General features: G+C 39.5%; 1 protein-coding gene across 3 annotated transcripts in view; it reads right to left on the bottom strand.

Moving 5' to 3' along the window:
- The window catches only part of Rme-8 (receptor mediated endocytosis 8), a 554,100-nt gene that overhangs the window by 212,629 nt on the left and 321,436 nt on the right, over positions 1-20,035 (bottom strand). For all 3 annotated transcript variants that reach the window (XM_071666770.1, XM_071666772.1, XM_071666771.1), the window contains 3 exons: positions 13,192-13,371; positions 1,421-1,582; positions 303-506 (listed from right to left, as the gene is read on the bottom strand). In XM_071666770.1, the coding sequence (XP_071522871.1) occupies positions 303-506; positions 1,421-1,582; positions 13,192-13,371 (546 nt within the window). The remainder of the gene's footprint in view (positions 1-302; positions 507-1,420; positions 1,583-13,191; positions 13,372-20,035) is intronic.

Below are 20,035 nucleotides of genomic sequence, written 5' to 3'. Positions count from 1 at the left end.
TCAGTCCATATAGCTGGGATATGAGCACATGAGGCCATTCTTCATCTGTACTGATGCAGAAAATGGTAAACAAATATATGAAAAATAATCTCTAAGAGTGAAAAAAGTTATAGCAGAGGCAATCATAATCACTGCACCAGCACTACAACTTACAATAAAACATTGCTAGAGGGAAGACATGAAAATCAACCAATGTAAAAGCACCTTTACAGCTACATACTGATATATTGTAGAGTCTGCTTCAAACCGCATTAAACTAATACCACTGAATCTATGAGGTTAAAAAAATCATTAGTACTTACCTTTTCAACAAGGATTGGGTCAAAAGTAAGCAGTAACTGGACAATATGTGGCAGAGAGAGTGGGTCAGACAGTAATCTCTTGATGCGGGGTAATGGACGTATAACTGCTCCATCATCTGTTCGGGATGGGAAGTATCTACACATGGTAATGAGCATGTTGAGGATGAGGATGGCAAGGTCACTTTCTGTCATGACTGCAGTACCCTGGTAACAATAAAAATATGTGCAAAAATTATATTATGTACACCTTTACATTTCCCTTATACAAAACATTAAGTTCTTAAAACAAAACTGTTTAACAGGTGGAGAGATTCAAGGCAAGTTAAAAGAATATGGCAATTTACCATAATTGCAACATACAAGCAGATTTCTTCCAAAAGTCATCTTGCACATGATACACTGATGGTCAGGTCCAGAATGACTATAACACTAGCATTAGCCAGAATTTCAAGCCACATCTTACAATATACAGGTTCTCATAACCTCTGTAATTTTAATTCTACTAAATTAATGAATTTAATAAATCACTAATGAACCAATACTTCCTACACAGTCCCATAACTGGATAGCGATAGGATAATGTTCTTTATCTCTCCTTCCAGACCTGTCACAACAAAATACCAATTAGAATATGCACTATACTCTTTCTCAACCCATTTTTCAAAAAATAATTGCATTCACTTGACATTCAAGCCCTAATCCTACTCTTTTTAAAGATATTTTGCTGAAATGTCAACAAAACATCTAAACCTTATTACTGAAAAAGTAGTAGATACTCCTGAAAAGATCTTTTCACTGTTACATGAATGCCTCTGAAACTGTAAGGCTTAGTGCAGTTCTTAAAAAGAAAAGGAAAACTGTCAACCTTAAGGGTTGTAAAGGAAACTTTATTCAAGAGTTATGGGGTTAAGCATGATAAGAATTCAGATGGAAAATTTCTCAGATACGCAAGTTTTTCATGAGACTCATAAAATATATTCTAATCTGTGGAAATCAATGAAAATAAATAGCAAACAGTCTTATCAAATTTAATTCTAGATTTCATCACAAAGCAAGAGGGAAAGGGCTAATTCCATCTGAATTTAAAGATACACCTCAAAAAACTTAATTTTTCTTACAGATGCTGCCATGGACCACTTCAGCTGGGGAATACTTGTCAGGGGATGCCATCCATCCATGCCTTGAGCCCAACATAGTGTTTTCAGGGTCAAAGTACCATTACTCCAGAATTCCTTTAGTTCCTTAAAGCTGTAGGGTCCAGCCCGTTCCTTATTAGTATCCTGAAAACAAATGAGTTATGATTTACATAAAATGATTAAAATGGAAGAAATAGAAATATAATTAAATAAGATTTCTCAGTATTGCTGGAATGCAGTAGGATTTCACTTCATTAATAATGAAAGAAAGATGTCATACTTGTAAAATGAGACAGTCCTTTCTTTCCTACGGTTGCTGTGAGAGATTAAAGTCTATCTCCATTGAGCAAAAGACACACTTGTGTTGCCTGTATTGAAGCACAGTTATAGGAGGTGAAATGAGAATGGGAAGAAATACTGCCAGGAAAAACATTAAAAACATCTGTATTTGGTTACACAGTCAAAGGTGGATTTTTCTTCTCAGTCATAAGCCATGTAAATTTCAGGTAAAACCTTTTTATTAGCAATACTATATAATTCTGGAGAAATCTACAATTAATCTATGGGTTGTAAGCTATTCAATTCTTTGGATACTAAGAAACAGTGGTATAAATGTCTGACCTGACATATATGACATATATGGGTTAAATCAAACTCTTCTTCACTAAACCAGGGTGTATATCATGATGAGGAAGGACAAATGATAACTGAGAGAAAGATGATGGGTGGATGAATAACAAACAGACAACGGCAATGATGGACAACAAACAGACAATGACAATGATGGACAACAAACACACAATGACCATGATGGACAAAGAAATCCTGAATCCTTGGATGTTTGCCTCATTATGCAGGTGACACAAAAAGGTAAGTCAGTATTTGATCATTAGCCAACATAACAGCCACCACAACCCCCTACCTTGCACCCTTTTCATCTCCACTTGGCACCAAGGTATCATAGGTCATACTCAACCATCCATAAGAAAATATAAGAGAGGCAGAGAGCTTAAAGCACTATTACAATATATTATATACATGAATATTCTTCCTCAACTGTTTAATGAATGCTATCTATTCTATCTATATCACTGATGCCAGTTCCCAACTGTAATTGTCTTAAGGGGGTGGCCATGGCAATAGAGTCTCCATAAATAGTGAACTCCAGTGCCCCTTCTCAGCCATTAGTGGCTCATCCTTAACAGGCCACTGGCAGAAGGCAATTTCCGTAGTGTAGTGGTTAGCGTTCCTGACTCTGACGCATCCACAAACCATCCAGGGTCGAGTGCATAGATTCAAATCATGGTTGCAGCGAATGGTCCACAGCCAACCCAGCTGTTCATTCACCTCTACAGGATGGTTGATAACAAGGATACCTGGCTTGGGCTAGGGGTGCCTAAATGTGTGTAGATGTAACCAAGCAGAGGAGAGAGGAGATACTGGAAGTATGCTTGAGGAAAGAAATTTATACGCTCTAGCTCAAATTGAAACAAAGATCAAGTTAAAGGGGAAGAATGGTTTTGAAATGTCTTGGGTGTAGAGTCAGGCACAGGTGAAAAGACAAGAGCAAGGGAAGGAGTAGCACTACTCCTAAGCCAGGAGTTGTAGGAGTGTGTGATAAGAGTGTAAGAAGGTAAATTCTAGACTGATGTAGTTAAAACTGAAAGTGGATGGTGAATGATGGGTGAGTACTAGTGCCTATGCACCTGGCCAAGAGAAGGAAGATCATGAGAGGAAAGTGTTTTGGAAGTAACTGAGTCAGAGTGTCAGCAGTTTTGACGTACAAGACTGGGTATTAGTGATGGGTGATTTAAATGTGCAACTAAATAATGTGACAGTTGAGGGTATAATTGGGGGTGCATGGGGTATTCAGTGTTATGAATGGAAATGGTGAACAGCTTGTGGAGTTAAACACTGAAAAAGCATTGGTGATTGGGAATATCTGGTTTTAAAAAGGACATGCACATGTATACATATGTATAGTAGAGATGGTTTGCGGGCATTACTGGATCACATATTAATTGAAAGGTGTGTAAAAGAGAGACTTTTGGATGTAAATGTGTTGAGAGAGGTAGCTGGTGGAATGTCTGATCATTATCTTGTTGAGGGGTAGGTGAAGATTTGTAGAGGTTTTCAAAAAACAGGAAATGATGTCAGGGAGAGTGGTGAGAGTAGGTCAGCTTGGAAAAGAGCTTGTATAAAGAAATAATAAGAAATAACAGGAGAGATAGATTGTAGTATGGCAAAAGGTGAAACTTAATAAAGTAACGGAAGTGCGGGAGGAATGGGAGGTTTTTAGGGAAGCAGTGCTGGAATGTGCAAGAGATCCATAAGGTATATGGAAGGTGAAAAGTGGGCGTATTAGAAAGTGCAGTAAGTGGAGGGATGATGTAGGGTTGCTAGAAAAGAGAGGTGTTTGGGTGGAACTTACAGGAAAGAAGTAAAACTGACTGGGAGATGTATAAGAGAAAGCAGTAGAAGGTCAAGGGGAAGGTGCAGGGGTTGAAAAAGAAGGCAAATGAGAGTTGGGGTGAGAGAGTACCAGTAAACTTTAGGAAGAATAAGATGTTTTGGATGGAGGTCAATAATGTGCAAAAGACAAGTAAACAAATGGAAACATTAGAAGAGGGTAAAAAGGGAAGTGATAACAGACAGTGATGAAGTGATGAGATAGAGTAAGTATCTTGAAGGATTGTTAAATGTGTTTGATGACAGAGTGGCAGATGTAGGTTGGGTTGGTATGCTATGCGAAGTGAGACAGTAATGGAGAAAGGTTTGGAGAAAGAGAGAAGTGATGAAGAGAGGAGACAGAGTAAGTATCTTGAAGAATTGTTAAATGTGTTTGATGATAGAGTGGCAGATGTAGGTTGGGGTGGTATGCTATGCGAAGTGAGACAGTCATGGAGAGTGGTTTGGTGAGGAGAGAAGTAGTGAAAGCCTTGCATAAGATGAAATGTGGCAAGATGGCTAGAGTAGATTGTATTGCAACTAATTTGTTAAGAAAGGGGGTGACCATGTTGTTGATTGGTTGATAAGGATCTTTTATGTATGTATGGATAATGGTGAGGTGCCTGAGGATTGGCAGAATGCATGTATAGTACAACTGTATAATGTTAAGGGGGATAAAGGTGAGTGTTCAAACAATGGTATTAGATTGTTGAGTATACTTGGTAAGTTGTATGGGAGGGTATTGGTTGAGAGGGAGAAGGTATGTGCAGAACATCAAACTGGGGGAGAGCAGTGTGGTTTCAGAAATGGTAGAGGATGTGTGGATCAGGTCTTTGCTTTAAAGAATGTGTGAGAAATACTTAGAAATACAGATGGATTTGTATATGGCATTTATGGTTCTGGAGAAGGCATACAATAGGGTTGACAGAGATTCTTTGTGAAAGGTCTTAATAATATATGGTGTGGGAGGAAAGCTGCTAGAGGCAGTGAAAAGTTTTTATCAAGGGTGCAAGGCTTTTGTAAGAGTTTCTTATGTGGTGATGTTTCTGTATCCCCCAAATGGAGGCATTTATCCCATCTTCCTCCAAGATGACTTCTGCATCCAATCCATAATTCGAACATTCCCGTTCTGAGGCCATTCGGGCAAGGGATTAGGCTTTTATCACTGTAAGCACATTATCCATTATGCAAAACATTACTTTATTCAAAGTAAGTGCAATAACTTCTCCTCATCATCGACTGATAAGTCTTTTTAGTCTTTAGCTAAGGGCACCTCTAATAACTTCCATCCCTCTACTTTTCCTTCACTTTTTCTGTTCTGAGGGTATTATAGCTGTCTCTGCTATAGACTAAGCAACTCTCTTTGATTCCCATTTCTCCTCTAATTCCACCTTGGATGACTCTAACATTCCTTCACCCCCGGATGCTCCTCTTACTAATCCTATGTCACTCCCTGTAATCTCTTTTCAGACTGTCCGTAAAGCACTTCTCTACTTGGACACAAGCAAGACTTATGGTACTGATGGCATCCATCCCCATGTACTGAAAGAGTGTGTCCCTGAACTTGCACCTTTGCTTGCTCATATGTTCTGTTTCTGTATAAAAAAACAAAACTTTTTCTTCTCATTGGAAGCATGCATTGATACATCCCATCCCTAACAAGGGTGACTGTTCCGGCCCCTCTAACCATCGTCCTATTGCTTTGACATCTACAATTTCCAAAGTCTTTGAATCCCTCCTCAACTACCATATCCTTTGAACCTCTAAAATAACAGTCTTCTCTCTGATCACCAGTATAACTTCTGTAAAGTTAGAGCCACTGGTGATATTCTTTCCTATCTTACTAATGTTTGGTCATCATCCCTGACAGATTTTGGGGAGTCATGTGTAGTTGCCCCTGACATATCCAGTGCTTCTGACAGAGTGCAGCATTAGGGTCTCATCTCTAAGTTCCCTTCTTTTTGCTTCCCTCCTTCACTTTGCTCCAACATATCTAGCTTCCTTTCAGGCCAATTTATCACTGTGGTTGTTGATGGATCAGCATCCCCCCACCTTTTTTACATCAACAGTGGTGTCCCATACACTTTTTCTCCTTTTTTTTCAATGATTTCCTCTCCACAAATAATCAACTGCACTCATATGCTGATGACTGAACACTGCATTCATCTATTTCCTTCAATTCTGCTCCCTCTTCTCACCCAACCTGCATCTTGTCTTGACACAGCTTCCTCAATAAACTCTAACTTGAACAGGATATCTCAGTGGGGTAGACGAAATCTAACTAAGTTTAATGCCTTAAAGATCCAGTTTCTACTCAATTTTCTATTGAAAATTCCTCACAACTATCATCTCTCCTTTAACTGTTCTGTAATTACACCTCTTGACTCAATGAATATACTTGGTATTACTATAACATTCACTTTTTCTAAGAAACTGAGTGTTCTATTCAGATGTTGAAACTTCTTTTCTTCTGAACAGTTGCTTCGTTTATACGAATGATTCATTCATCCCTGTATGGAGTACTGCTCTCACATCTGGGGTAGTTCTAGCTCTGCATCCTTACTTGACAGAGATGAGCTGAAAGTATTCCATCTTATAATCTCTCCCAGGCTAACTTCCAAACTTAATCCTCTTGCCCTATGCAACAATGTTGGTTTACTTTCATTCTTCTACTGGTATCAATTTGGTTTTTGCTCCTGAAAGCTGGCTGCTTGTGTGCCCCAACCACTAGCTAGATCATGCAATACTTAGCAAGCTGCTCCCTCACGTGATTACTATGTGGCCATATTTCCCGACAACTGTAACCTTTCACATTTCAAAAGAGAGGTTTTTCACTTCCTCCAAAATTTTGATATACTTTCCCTTGTTTTTTCCTTTTTCCCTTTCATAATTATCTCTATATTTCAATCAAGATCCAGCCTTGATGTGGGCTTTTTTATGTGATTGGAGCCTTCAACATGAAAAAGAAGAAAAAAGGAAGAGAGGACAGTTAATGGTTCCAAGTGATGCAGGTTAATGACCTTCACCATGGCTGTTCCATTTGTTTATGGACTGAGTGATGAGGAGTCTGAGAGAGAGGGGCAAGTATTCAGTCTGTGGGGATAAGAGGGCTTGGGAAGTGAATCAATTGTTGTTTGCTGATGATGGTGGTGGATTCATATGAGAAACTGCAGAAGTTGGTGACTGAGTTTGGAGGAGTGTGAGTGAAAGGAGAAAGTTGAGTGAATGTAAATAAAAGCAAAGTTATTAAGTTTTGCAGGGTCGAAGGACAGGTTAGCTGGGATGAGATTTTGAATGAAAAAAGTAGAGGGAGTGAAGTGTCTTAGATATTTGGAAGTGGACATGGCAACAAATGGAGCTATGTAATCCAATAATGCCCATTGACCATCTTTCCTACTAACATTCATATATTTGTGTATATCCCTTTTAAACCATTCCCAATCACCAGTCCTTTTTCAGCACACAACTCCACAAGCTGTTCACCATTTCTATTCATAACACAGGATATCCTATGCATACCAATTATATCCTCAACTGCCATATTACTTACTTCTGAATTCATATTACCCATTACTAATCTACAGTCTCTTACATCAAAACTGCTGACACACTCACTCAGCTACTCCCAAAAAACTGGCCTCACATGATTCTTCTCATGCCCAGGCGCATAAGCACAAATAATCACCCATCTCTCGCCATTCACTTTCAACTTTGCCCAAATCAATCTAGAATTCATTTCCTCGCACTCTATAACACACTTCCACAACTCCTGCTCCAGGAGTAGAGCTAGTCCTTCCCTTATTCATGTCCTCTCACCAACCTCCGACTTTAATCCTAAAATATTTCTATACCATTCTTCCCCTTTACCCTTGATCTTTGTTTCACTCAAAGCCAGATCATCCAGATTTCTTTCATCAAGTATTCTACCTTGTTACAAATATTCATCTTGTTACATCCACACATATTTAGATACCCCAGCTTGAGCCTTCAAAGAGGATAACCACTCCCTGCCTGGCTCTTTCTTCTGTTCCCTCTTTTTGAAACTGAAATACAAGAACAGGGAAGGGGGGTCCAGGCCCTCTACTTCTATCCCCTTTAGTAGCCTTCTACAACATGCTCGGAGGAAGAATTCTTTCTCTGCTACCCCTTCATATGGGCCTCAATTGCCTGTGCCATCTCACCTAACATAAAAAATATAAAAGTTATCAACCTCTGCATTTAGTGTATAAGAAGCTTCATTTTCATCGAACTGAAGAATCTAAATATAAACTGAATAGAAGGTATCACTCTAACAAGATGACAAATTGCAACTATCCTTTCTTGAGGTTTGAAAAGTCACAATCTTTAATTCAAAAGGGGTTTCTGACATGCTGACATTAAAATAACAACTGTTCTCCTTTCTAGAGGCTGACAAGTTACAAAGTCAAGAATCATCTACACAGTCCCTCTATTAGGATATTCTTTTTTTATCATACTTAATCACCATCTCCCACGTTAGTGAGGTAGTGCAAGGAAACAGACGAAAGAATGGCCCAACCCACCCACATACACATGTATATACATAAACGCCCATACACACACACATATACATACATATACATTTCAAAATATACATACACAGACATATACATTTTGGAAGGGATCACAATTTTGCACGTGATCAAGATATTCCTATGAGTCCACAGGGAAAATGAAACACGAAAAGTTCCCAAGTACACTTTCGTGTAATAATCACATCATCAGGGGAGAAACAAGAGAGAAATATAACAGTCAGTTGATATACATCGAAGAGACGAAGCTAGGACGCCATTTGGTAAACGTGATTGTCCAAAACATACAATGAGCATTCATAAACTTATCATTTTACAAATCTTATCAACAATAAAGTTATTGAATTTGTATAGACCATCACTAATATTAAGATTATAATTCTTTGTGTATTTAATAACAGAAGATTCAATGATATTTCTCTTGGTAATAGAGTTAGAGTTTATAACTGAGATGGCGTTACTCCACTCAATACAATGATCATAGTTTTTAACATGATTAAACAAGGCATTTAATTCTTGTCCCATTCTTATACTATATTCATGTTGCTTAAGTCTAATAGAAAGATCCTTACCAGCCTGACCAACATAAAATTTATCACAGTTTCCACAAGGCACTTTATAGAAGCATCCACGAGAATTTTCTGGTGAATTCCTGATTAAGATATTCTTTATAGTATTATTGTTGCTAAAGGCAACATTTACATTAAAGGATTTAAGCAACATGGGAAGCAAAGTGAAATTATTATTGAAAGGGAGAACTAAAAGATTCTTGGTGTCAATGGGAGGTTTGGGCTCTACTCTATAAAATGATTTCTTTGCCAACTTAAGGGATTTATCAATGAAAGATCTAGGGTACTTTAACTTAGATCCAATAGAATATATCTTCTCAAACTCATCATCAATAAACTCTGGACTGCAAATACGTAATGCCCTAAGGAACATAGATTGAAATGACGATAATTTAACTCTGTCATGTTGAGATGAGTAATAATGAATATATGAGCATACATTGGTGGGTTTTCTGTATATGCTAAACTTAAACTTGTTTCCTTGTCTATGGATCATGCAATCTAAAAATGGTAACATACCATTATTTTCATTTTCTACAGTAAATTTGATGGAAGGTACTAAATTGTTAAGTAAGGGGAGAAATATTTGTAAATTTTCATTTGTTGGCCAAACACAAAGAACATCATCTACATACCTAAACCAAATTGCATTAGAAGGTAAGATATCCTTTAGTAATTTTGTTTCAAAAAATTCCATATAAAGATTACTTAGTACAGGTGAAAGAGGGTTACCCATTGCCATACCAAATTTTTGAGCATAATAATCTCCATTAAATTAAAATACACAGTCTTTTATACACAATTTTATCAGTTCAATGAAATTAGACTTTGAAACAGGTAAATGAATATCATCCAAGACATCAAATAAATATTCTAAGAGGTCATCAGCTGGAACTTTAGTGAAAAGTGAGGAAACATCAAAGCTAACTAGTTTGAAATCAAAATTAACATTGATATTGTTTAGCTTGTTGACTAAATCTACATTGTTCATGATATTAGAATTTGATACCTTACCCACTAAAGGGCTTAATAAAGAAACTAATCATTTTGACAATTTATATGTGATGGAGCCTACTGAACTCACTATAGGTCTTGCTGGAAAATTCTGTTTATGTGTTTTGATAAGTCCATACATATATGGCAATGAAGGGGACAAAGATGACAAACGTTTGATAAGAGAAATGTTACCTTTCAGCAACAACTTCGTTTCTTTATTGAAGTGAGAATTAACTGCTTCTAAGGGATTTTTACTAAGTTTAGACTATGTTGTGTTATCATTCAGAAGATCATTCATTTTAGATAAATAGTTACTTTTGTCTAAAATCACAACAGTGTTAGCCTTATCTGCTTTAGTAATATGTATATCCTTGTCTTTTTTTAAGGTGTTAATAGCTCTTATGAATCTTTTAGGGCAATTAGCTTCCACTGGTTTTGACAAACTGGCATACACTAAACCCTTACAGATATTAATATCATCATTACTTAAATTACTATACTTTTCTAAATCACAAAATGACTTTGTGACATCAACAAAGCTGGCTTCTCTGTTAGAGCACACAAAACTTACACCATAGCCTAATGAACACAAGGAATCTTTATCTAGGTGTTTATTAGACAGTTACTCATGTTCCATTTTCCCCATGGACTCATAGGAAGACATATATACTTTTTTTCTTTCTTTCAAACTATTCGCCATTTCCCACGTTAGCGAGGTAGCGTTAAGAACAGAGGACTGGGCCTTTGAGGGAAATCCTCACCTGGCCTCCTCCTCTCTTCCTTCTTTTGGAAAATTAAAAAAAAACAAGAGGGGAGGATTTCCAGCCCCCCACTCCCTCCCCTTTTAGTTGCCTTCTATGACACACAGGGAATACGGGGGAAGTATTCTTTCTCCCCTATCCCTAGCTTAGGTACTACTTAAACCAGAACAGTGTTCCAAGAACCAATGGTGTCACCTGCAGTACAGCAATGTTATTGAGAGATAGGTACAAACAGGAAGAAATACTGTTTGGATAATACCAATAACATCTGGGAGACCAAATTGGAGGTGGAAAGATGGAGTGTAAAAGATTTTGAGCCATTGGGGCCTGAACATGCAGGAGGGTGAAAGGCGTGCAAGGAATATAGTGAATTGGAACGATGTGGTATACCAGGGTCGACATGCTGTCAATGGATTGAACCAGGGCATGTGAAGCATCTGGGGTAAACCACAGAAAGTTTTGTGGGGCCTGGATGTGGAAAGGGAGCTGTGGTTTTGGTGAATTATACAGGACAGCTAGAGACCGAGTGTGAACGAATGTGGCCTTTGTTGTCTTTTCCTAGTGCTACCTCATGCGCATGCGGGGGGAGGGGGTTGTCATTTCATGTGTGGCGGGGTGGCGATGGGAATGAATAAAGGCAGCAAGTATGAATTATGTACATGTGTATATATGTATATGTCTGTGTATGTTGATAGAGATGCTCTGTGGAAGGTATTAAGAATATATGGTGTGGGAGGCAAGTTGTTAGAAGCAGTGAAAAGTTTTTATCGAGGATGTAAGGCATGTGTACGTGTAGGAAGAGAGGAAAGTGATTGGTTCTCAGTGAATGTAGGTTTGCGGCAGGGGTGTGTGATGTCTCCATGGTTGTTTAATTTGTTTATGGATGGGGTTGTTAGGGAGGTGAATGCAAGAGTTTTGGAAAGAGGGGCAAGTACGAAGTCTGTTGGGGATTAGAGAGCTTGGGAAGTGAGTCAGTTGTTGTTCGCTGATGATACAGCGCTGGTGGCTGATTCATGTGAGAAACTGCAGAAGCTGGTGACTGAGTTTGGTAAAGTGTGTGAAAGAAGAAAGTTAAGAGTAAATGTGAATAAGAGCAAGGTTATTAGGTACAGTAGGGTTGAGGGTCAAGTCAATTGGGAGGTGAGTTTGAATGGAGAAAAACTGGAGGAAGTGAAGTGTTTTTGATATCTGGGAGTGGATCTGGCAGCAGATGGAAACATGGAAGCGGAAGTGGATCATAGGGTGGGGGAGGGGGCGAAAATTCTGGGAGCCTTGAAGAATGTGTGGAAGTCGAGAACATTATCTTGGAAAGCAAAAATGGGTATGTTTGAAGGAATAGTGGTTCCAACAATGTTGTATGGTTGCGAGGCGTGGACTATAGATAGAGTTGTGCGCAGGAGGATGGATGTGCTGGAAATGAGATGTTTGAGGACAATGTGTGGTGTGAGGTGGTTTGATCGAGTAAGTAACGTAAGGGTAAGAGAGATGTGTGGAAATAAAAAGAGCGTGGTTGACAGAGCAGAAGAGGGTGTTTTGAAATGGTTTGGTCACATGGAGAGAATGAGTGAGGAAAGATTGACCAAGAGGATATATGTGTCGGAGGTGGAGGGAACGAGGAGAAGAGGGAGACCAAATTGGAGGTGGAAAGATGGAGTGAAAAAGATTTTGTGTGATCGGGGCCTGAACATGCAGGAGGGTGAAAGGAGGGCAAGGAATAGAGTGAATTGGAGCGATGTGGTATACCGGGGTTGACGTGCTGTCAGTGGATTGAATCAAGGCATGTGAAGCATCTGGGGTAAACCATGGAAAGCTGTGTAGGTATGTATATTTGCGTGTGTGGACGTATGTATATACATGTGTATGGGGGTGGGTTGGGCCATTTCTTTCGTCTGTTTCCTTGCGCTACCTCGAAAACGCGGGAGACAGCGACAAAGCAAAAAAAAAAAAAAAAAAAATGTATATATATGTATACGTTGAAGTGTATAGGTATGTATATGGGTGTGTATGGACGTGTATGTGGGTGGGTTGGGCTGTTCTTTCGTCTGTTTCCTTGCACTACCTCGCAAATGCAGGAGACAACGACAAAGTATAATAAAACAAATCTGTAATACATTCAATGGCCATGATTGGAATTTCTCAAGCTGTAAACCAGGACAAATCCTAGGATAAACCTTTTCATAAGCAATCCAATTCAGACAAAATCCAAACTAGTTATGAGTTTAATGCCACTCAGCTCTGTGGGTGCTAAGAAACAGGACAGTTGGGGGTTAAAATATGGCCCGTGACAATGGATGATGGATGGTTGGATGGTGATAACAGCAGACATTGATCCATAAGTGTCTCTCATGCTATGCAGGTAACACAAGAAAAGTGTCAAACCAGTACAATAAAATACTGTATTTCATACCTTTCACAATATAATGTCTTACCTGGTAATACCACTCCTTCTCAGAGTCTCGTGACATATCAGGTGAGGCTTCAATCACATTGGTTTGAGTTGGCATAACTGCACGGCTGATATGGAGATGTGCTAAAGTCAACAGGTCAGAGAGGATGCGTACTCCACCTGCTTCCACGATCTCTCGAACATTGGTCTTCTCCAATATTAGCTGTTCATAAAATTTCAGATATATTGCACCATATGAACACTAGCTTGAATTATATTCTCATGGAAATATATCAATGAAACCTATCAATTCCTTACAATATAGGTAAATCATATTGTGTAAAACTGATCATAGTGTGAAGAGGATCTAAACTAAGAATATTTGGAAAATACTGCGATCCATTCCAAGCTATACAATCACATACTTCTAAACTATTTTCATGATCAAAACAGTAAAATTTGTTCTGCAATTACCTATTCATAATGTGCAAGGAGGGAGTTTTAAGCTTATGAGGCCCTACCTTTGGAACTTTATCATATAACTTCTTATATTTCTGCATTCCGTCTGCATTACCATGTCTTCAATAATTTCATTCTACTCATCCACCACTCTTATACTATAAAAGAATATTTCCTCATGTTATTTTTAAAAAATTTCTTCCTCAATTTCACATTGTGTCCTCTGGTTGTTTTGCTTCTACATCAGTTGAAGAACTGTTCAGTGTGAACATCATCAATCTGTTATAGAAGGCTAAAGGTTGTAATCTGGTCATCCTCATTCTTCTCTTTTCCAAATGGACAATTTAAAGCCTCTAGCCATTCCCTTTAACACAGCTCTCTCAATTCTTATAATATATTTGTTACTCTCCACTGGACCTTCTCAATTACCTCTTTGTGCATCTTTAAGTGTGACAACCAAATGTAAGAAGCATATGCTAACTTGCTAAATAGTTTCTGTGAAATGAATTTGAATGTTATTCTTATGCTTGGGTACTATTGGTCTCCCTAACTATCTTCCTAAGGTGGAACTCTGGCAACAAGCTCGTGACAGTGTCAACTACTAAATCTTTCTCGCACACAGATTCCTGCAACTATTATCAGTAAAATGATAACCATACTGAAACCATTTTTTGCTGTGATCCATCCTCATTACTTTACATTTACTCATAACTTCAACAATGTATCAAACTAACTTTTGAGTTTGTCAACATCCCAATGTAAAGTGAAGCATTTCACTTGCAGCACTCTCCTGCTAACCTCAGCCCACTTGAGAAGGCTCATCTGATGGGCATCCTTTGTCTCCCATCTATCTATCAATCTATCTATCTGTCTATCTATATCTTTGATACCAATTCCCTCCAGAAACTCCCATCAAGGGGGTGGCCACAGCTAAAGAGTCTCCATTTATCCCTATCCTTACATTTCTCCCTTGCATACACCATTCCATGCATTCTTCCACTCTATTTACTCATGTCACAAGTGGTCTTCCTCTCACATCAGCCCTTTTAAGCATACTGTCATACACTCTCCTTGTAAACTTCCCATCCTGCACTCTTTACACATGCCAAAGCCACTTCAAAGTATCACATTTCACCCACTCTACCACTCCACAATTCATTTCCTTTGCGTTCACTGCCATATCAAATTTCTCATACACCCCTCATTACTTTCTTAATTCCATGTAGTCATACCACATTCTCCTCTCAAATAGCTCATTTCCACAGACTCTGAGACGGATCTCATGTCTATGTTTTGACTGCATAGGTCAGGGTTGGAAGGACTATGCTGTTCCTTAATCCTTTCTTCACTTCCATATTTACACCTCCCCCCCATCATTATATCAACATATCCAATGACTCTTCCGCCCTGTTCTACTTCCCTCTTATCTCTGCTTCCATATAAAAAACTTTCAAACACTTAAATTCTGTCACCTCTTTCAGTCTTTCTCCCACCATATCTATAGCACAATTTAGCAGTTTCTTCTCTCATTCTATAGGGGTTTGTAAAATCTATACTTTCACTGTTTCCTTTCAAACACCATTCTTTACTTTTACTCGCATTTACCTTTAACTGCCTATGCTTATACATGACATAAAATGCAATTTTAACCTTCTGAAACGCCTCTTCAATGTCAGCAAACAAAAAAGTATCATCCACAAACAGGCTTGTCACTAGTCACCATACCTCATCAACACACTACATCTCTGCACACCCACTTCCTAGTTTTGCTTTCAGTACTCCTATCATTCCATCCATATACATATCAAAAAGCCATGGTAGCATCACACAGCCCTATGACTCTGACACATACTTTCTCCAGGTCTACAAAACCTGCAAACAGTTTCTTCAGTTTTGCTCAATACTTTTCAAAGCCATTCTCACATGAGATACCTGATCCACACATACCATACCTTTCATAAAACTCCCATGCTCCTCACTTATTTCTGTATTCAGTCATTTCCATCACTATATCAACAACACTCTTGCATACACTTTTCCTGACATACTTCACCAACTTATTCCACTACAATTTCTAATGACATCCTTAGCACCGTTCCCTTTGAATAAAGGAACAATGACAGCGATCACCGAATCCTCAAGCACAACCCTCTGCTTCCATGCTAAATTACATATCAAATGCATCCACTCTATCATACTTTCTCATCCAAATTAAACATTTCAACTGTAATCCTATCCACTCCAGGTGCCTTTCTCACCTTTGTTCCCTTCCACTTAGATAAACTTTCCTCCACCTCCGACACATATATCCTCTTGGTCAATCTTTCCTCACTCATTCTCTCCATGTGCCCAAACCATTTCAAAACACCCTCTTCTGCTCTCTCAACCACGCTCTTTTTATTTCCACACATCTCTCTTACCCTTACGTTACTTACTCGATCAAACCACCTCACACCACACATTGTCCTCAAACATCTCATTTCCAGCACATCCATCCTCCTGCGCACAACTCTATCCATAGCCCACGCCTCGCAACCATACAACATTGTTGGAACCACTATTCCTTCAAACATACCCATTTTTGCTTTCCGAGATAGTGTTCTCGACTTCCACACATTTTTCAAGGCTCCCAAAATTTTCACCCCCTCCCCCACCCTATGATCCACTTCCGCTTCCATGGTTCCATCCGCTGACAGATCCACTCCCAGATATCTAAAACACTTCACTTCCTCCAGTTTTTCTCCATTCAAACTCACCTCCCAATTGACTTGACCCTCAACCCTACTGTACCTAATAACCTTGCTCTTATTCACATTTACTCTTAACTTTCTTCTTCCACACACTTTACCAAACTCAGTCACCAGCTTCTGCAGTTTCTCACATGAATCAGCCACCAGCGCTGTATCATCAGCGAACAACAACTGACTCACTTCCCAAGCTCTCTCATCCCCAACAGACTTCATACTTGCCCCTCTTTCCAGGACTCTTGCATTTACCTCCCTAACAACCCCATCCATAAACAAATTAAACAACCATGGAGACATCACACACCCCTGCCGCAAACCTACATTCACTGAGAACCAATCACTTTCCTCTCTTCCTACACGTACACATGCCTTACATCCTCGATAAAAACTTTTCACTGCTTCTAACAACTTGCCTCCCACACCATATATTCTTAATACCTTCCACAGAGCATCTCTATCAACTCTATCATATGCCTTCTCCAGATCCATAAATGCTACATACAAATCCATTTGCTTTTCTAAGTATTTCTCACATACATTCTTCAAAGCAAACACCTGATCCACACATCCTCTACCACTTCTGAAACCGCACTGCTCTTCCCCAATCTGATGCTCTGTACATGCCTTCACCCTCTCAATCAATACCCTCCCATATAATTTACCAGGAATACTCAACAAACTTATACCTCTGTAATTTGAGCACTCACTCTTATCCCCTTTGCCTTTGTACAATGGCACTATGCACGCATTCCGCCAATCCTCAGGCACCTCACCATGAGTCATACATACATTAAATAACCTTACCAACCAGTCAACAATACAGTCACCCCCTTTTTTAATAAATTCCACTGCAATACCATCCAAACCTGCTGCCTTGCCGGCTTTCATCTTCTGCAAAGCTTTTACTACCTCTTCTCTGTTTACCAAATCATTTTCCCTAACCCTCTCACTTTGCACACCACCTCGACCAAAACACCCTATATCTGCCACTCTGTCATCAGACACATTCAACAAACCTTCAAAATACTCATTCCATCTCCTTCTCACATCACCACTACTTGTTATCACCTCCCCATTTACGCCCTTCACTGAAGTTCCCATTTGCTCCCTTGTCTTACGCACCCTATTTACCTCCTTCCAGAACATCTTTTTATTCTCCCTAAAATTTACTGATAGTCTCTCACCCCAACTCTCATTTGCCCTTTTTTTCACCTCTTGCACCTTTCTCTTGACCTCCTGTCTCTTTCTTTTATACTTCTCCCACTCAATTGCATTTTTTCCCTGCAAAAATCGTCCAAACTTTTATCCATCAAAATAGTTTCTCCCCTTATTCCTCCCTGGTGATCCAGCTTTTCAATAAGCCTCCCTTGCAGGACAGTGTTAGTGAAAGTATAGTTAGTGAGTGGGACACCAACTGTTTTGGAAAACAATCATATCCACCTAAAGCAGTAACTACCGGTTACGCAGTATGTTTGGAGAAAGAAACCTGGATGTTCTGGCTCTGGGTCAAACTAAGTTCAAGTGGAAGGAGACAGAATAGTTTGGGAATGTCCTTGGAATAAAGTCTGGGATTAGTGTGAGGGCAAGAGCATAGGAGGGGGTGGCCCTTCTGCTTGAAGAGTTGTGAGAATATGTGAAAGGATGTAAAGAAGTGAGCTCCAGACTGATGTGAGAAAATTAAAGTGGATCATGAGATATGGATGATTGTTAGTGCTTATCCATTTAGTAGTGAGGGGAGTGAAGAGGAGAGACAAGTGTTTTTGGGGGTTGCTGAGAGAATATGTCTGCAATCTTAATGCAAGGGACTGAGTACTAGTGATAGGTGATTTCAATGCAAGGGCGAGTGATGTGGTAGTTGAGGAAATAACAGAGAGGTGTAGGGTACCCAATGTGAATGAAAATGATGGCAGTTTGTTGGGTTGTGAGATGAAAAAGGACTGGTGATTGGGAATACCTGGTTTAAAATGGCACATACATAAGTATGTGGCATTTACGGATCTGGAGAAGGGATATGATAGAGTTGATAGAGATGCTCTGTGGAAGGAATCAAGAGTATATGGTGTGGGAAGTAAGTTGCTAGAAGCAGTGAAAAGTTTTTATTGAGGATGTAAGAAATGTGTACAAGTAGGAAGAGAGGAAAGTGATTGGTTCCCAGTGAATGTCAGTTTGTGGCAGGGATGTGTGATGTCTCCATGGTTGTTTAATGTGTTTATGGATGGGGTTGTTAGGGAGGTGAATGCAAGAGTTTTGGAGAGAGGGGCATGTATACAGTCTGCTGTCGATGAGAGGGCTTGGGAAGTGAGTAAGTTGTTGTTCGCTGATGATACAGCGCTAGTGGCTGATTCGGGTGAGAAACTGCAGAGGCTGGTGACCGGGTTTGGTAAAGGGTGTGAAAGACGAAAGCTGAGAGTAAATGTGAATAAGAGCAAGGTTATTAGGTTCAGTAGGGGTGAGGGACATGTCAATTGGGAGGTAAGTTTGAAGGGAGAAAAACTAGAGAAAGTTAAGTGTTTTAGATATCTGGGAGTGGATTTGGCAGCAGATGGAACCATGGAAGCAGAAGTGAGTCACAGAGTGGGGGAGGGGGCAAAGGTTCTGGGAGTGTTGAAGAATGTGTGGAAGGTGAGAACGTTATCTCAGAGAGCAAAAATGGGTATGCTTGAAGGAATAGTGGTTCCAACAATGTTATATGGTTGTGAGGCACTGGCTATAGATAGGGTTGTGTGGAGGGTGGATGTGTTGGAAATGAAATGTTTGAGGACAATATGTGGTGTGAGATGGTTTGATCGAGTAAGTAATGAAAGGGTAAGAGAGATGTGTGGTAATAAAAAGATTGTAATGAGAAAGCAGAAGAGGGTGTATTGAAATGGTTTGGTCACATGAAGAGAATGCGTGAGGAAAGATTGAAAAAGAGAATGTGCGTGTCAGAGGTGGAGGGAACGAGAAGTGGGAGACCAAACTGGAGGTGGAAGGATGGAGTGAAAAAGATTTTGAGCAATTGGGGCCTGAACATACAAGAGGGAGAAAGGCACGCAAGGAATAGAGTGAATTGGAATGATGTGGTATACCAGGGTCGATGTGCTGTCAATGGATTGAACCAGGGCATGTTAAGCATCTGGGGTATACCATGGAAAGTTTTGCGGGGCTTGGATGTGGAAAGGGAGCTGTGGTTTCAGTGCATTACACATAAAAGCTGGAGACTGAGCGTGAATGAATTTGGCCTTTTGTCTTTTCGTAGTGCTACCTCGTAGGGGGGAGGGGGTTGCTATTCATGTGTGGTGGGGCGGCGACGGGAATGAATAAAGGCAGCAAGTATGAATATGTACAGGTGTATATATGTATATGTCTGTGTATGTATATGTATGTATACGTTGAAATGTATAGGTATATACATGTGCATGTGTGGGCATGAATGTTTATATATGTGTATGAGGGTGGGTTACGCCATTCTTTCGTCTGTATCCTTGTACTATCTCGCTAACGCGGGAGACAGCGACAAAGTATAATAATAAAAAAAATAAAAAACATACGTATATGTGGGCAAGTGGAATAGAGGACAAACAGGAATTGTTGATTTGTGTATAACTGATAGGCAAACAAAGGAAGGACTTCTAAATGGAAAAATGCTGAGAGGGGTAGCTGGTAGGATGTGTTAACACTTCTTAGCAAAGGTCTGTGAAA

The sequence above is a fragment of the Panulirus ornatus genome, chromosome 11, assembly GCF_036320965.1.
Source record: "Panulirus ornatus isolate Po-2019 chromosome 11, ASM3632096v1, whole genome shotgun sequence".
Classification (NCBI taxonomy): domain Eukaryota; kingdom Metazoa; phylum Arthropoda; class Malacostraca; order Decapoda; family Palinuridae; genus Panulirus; species Panulirus ornatus.
Note: the sequence above shows the minus strand (reverse complement) of the source record. Positions and strands in the feature narration are given on the sequence as shown.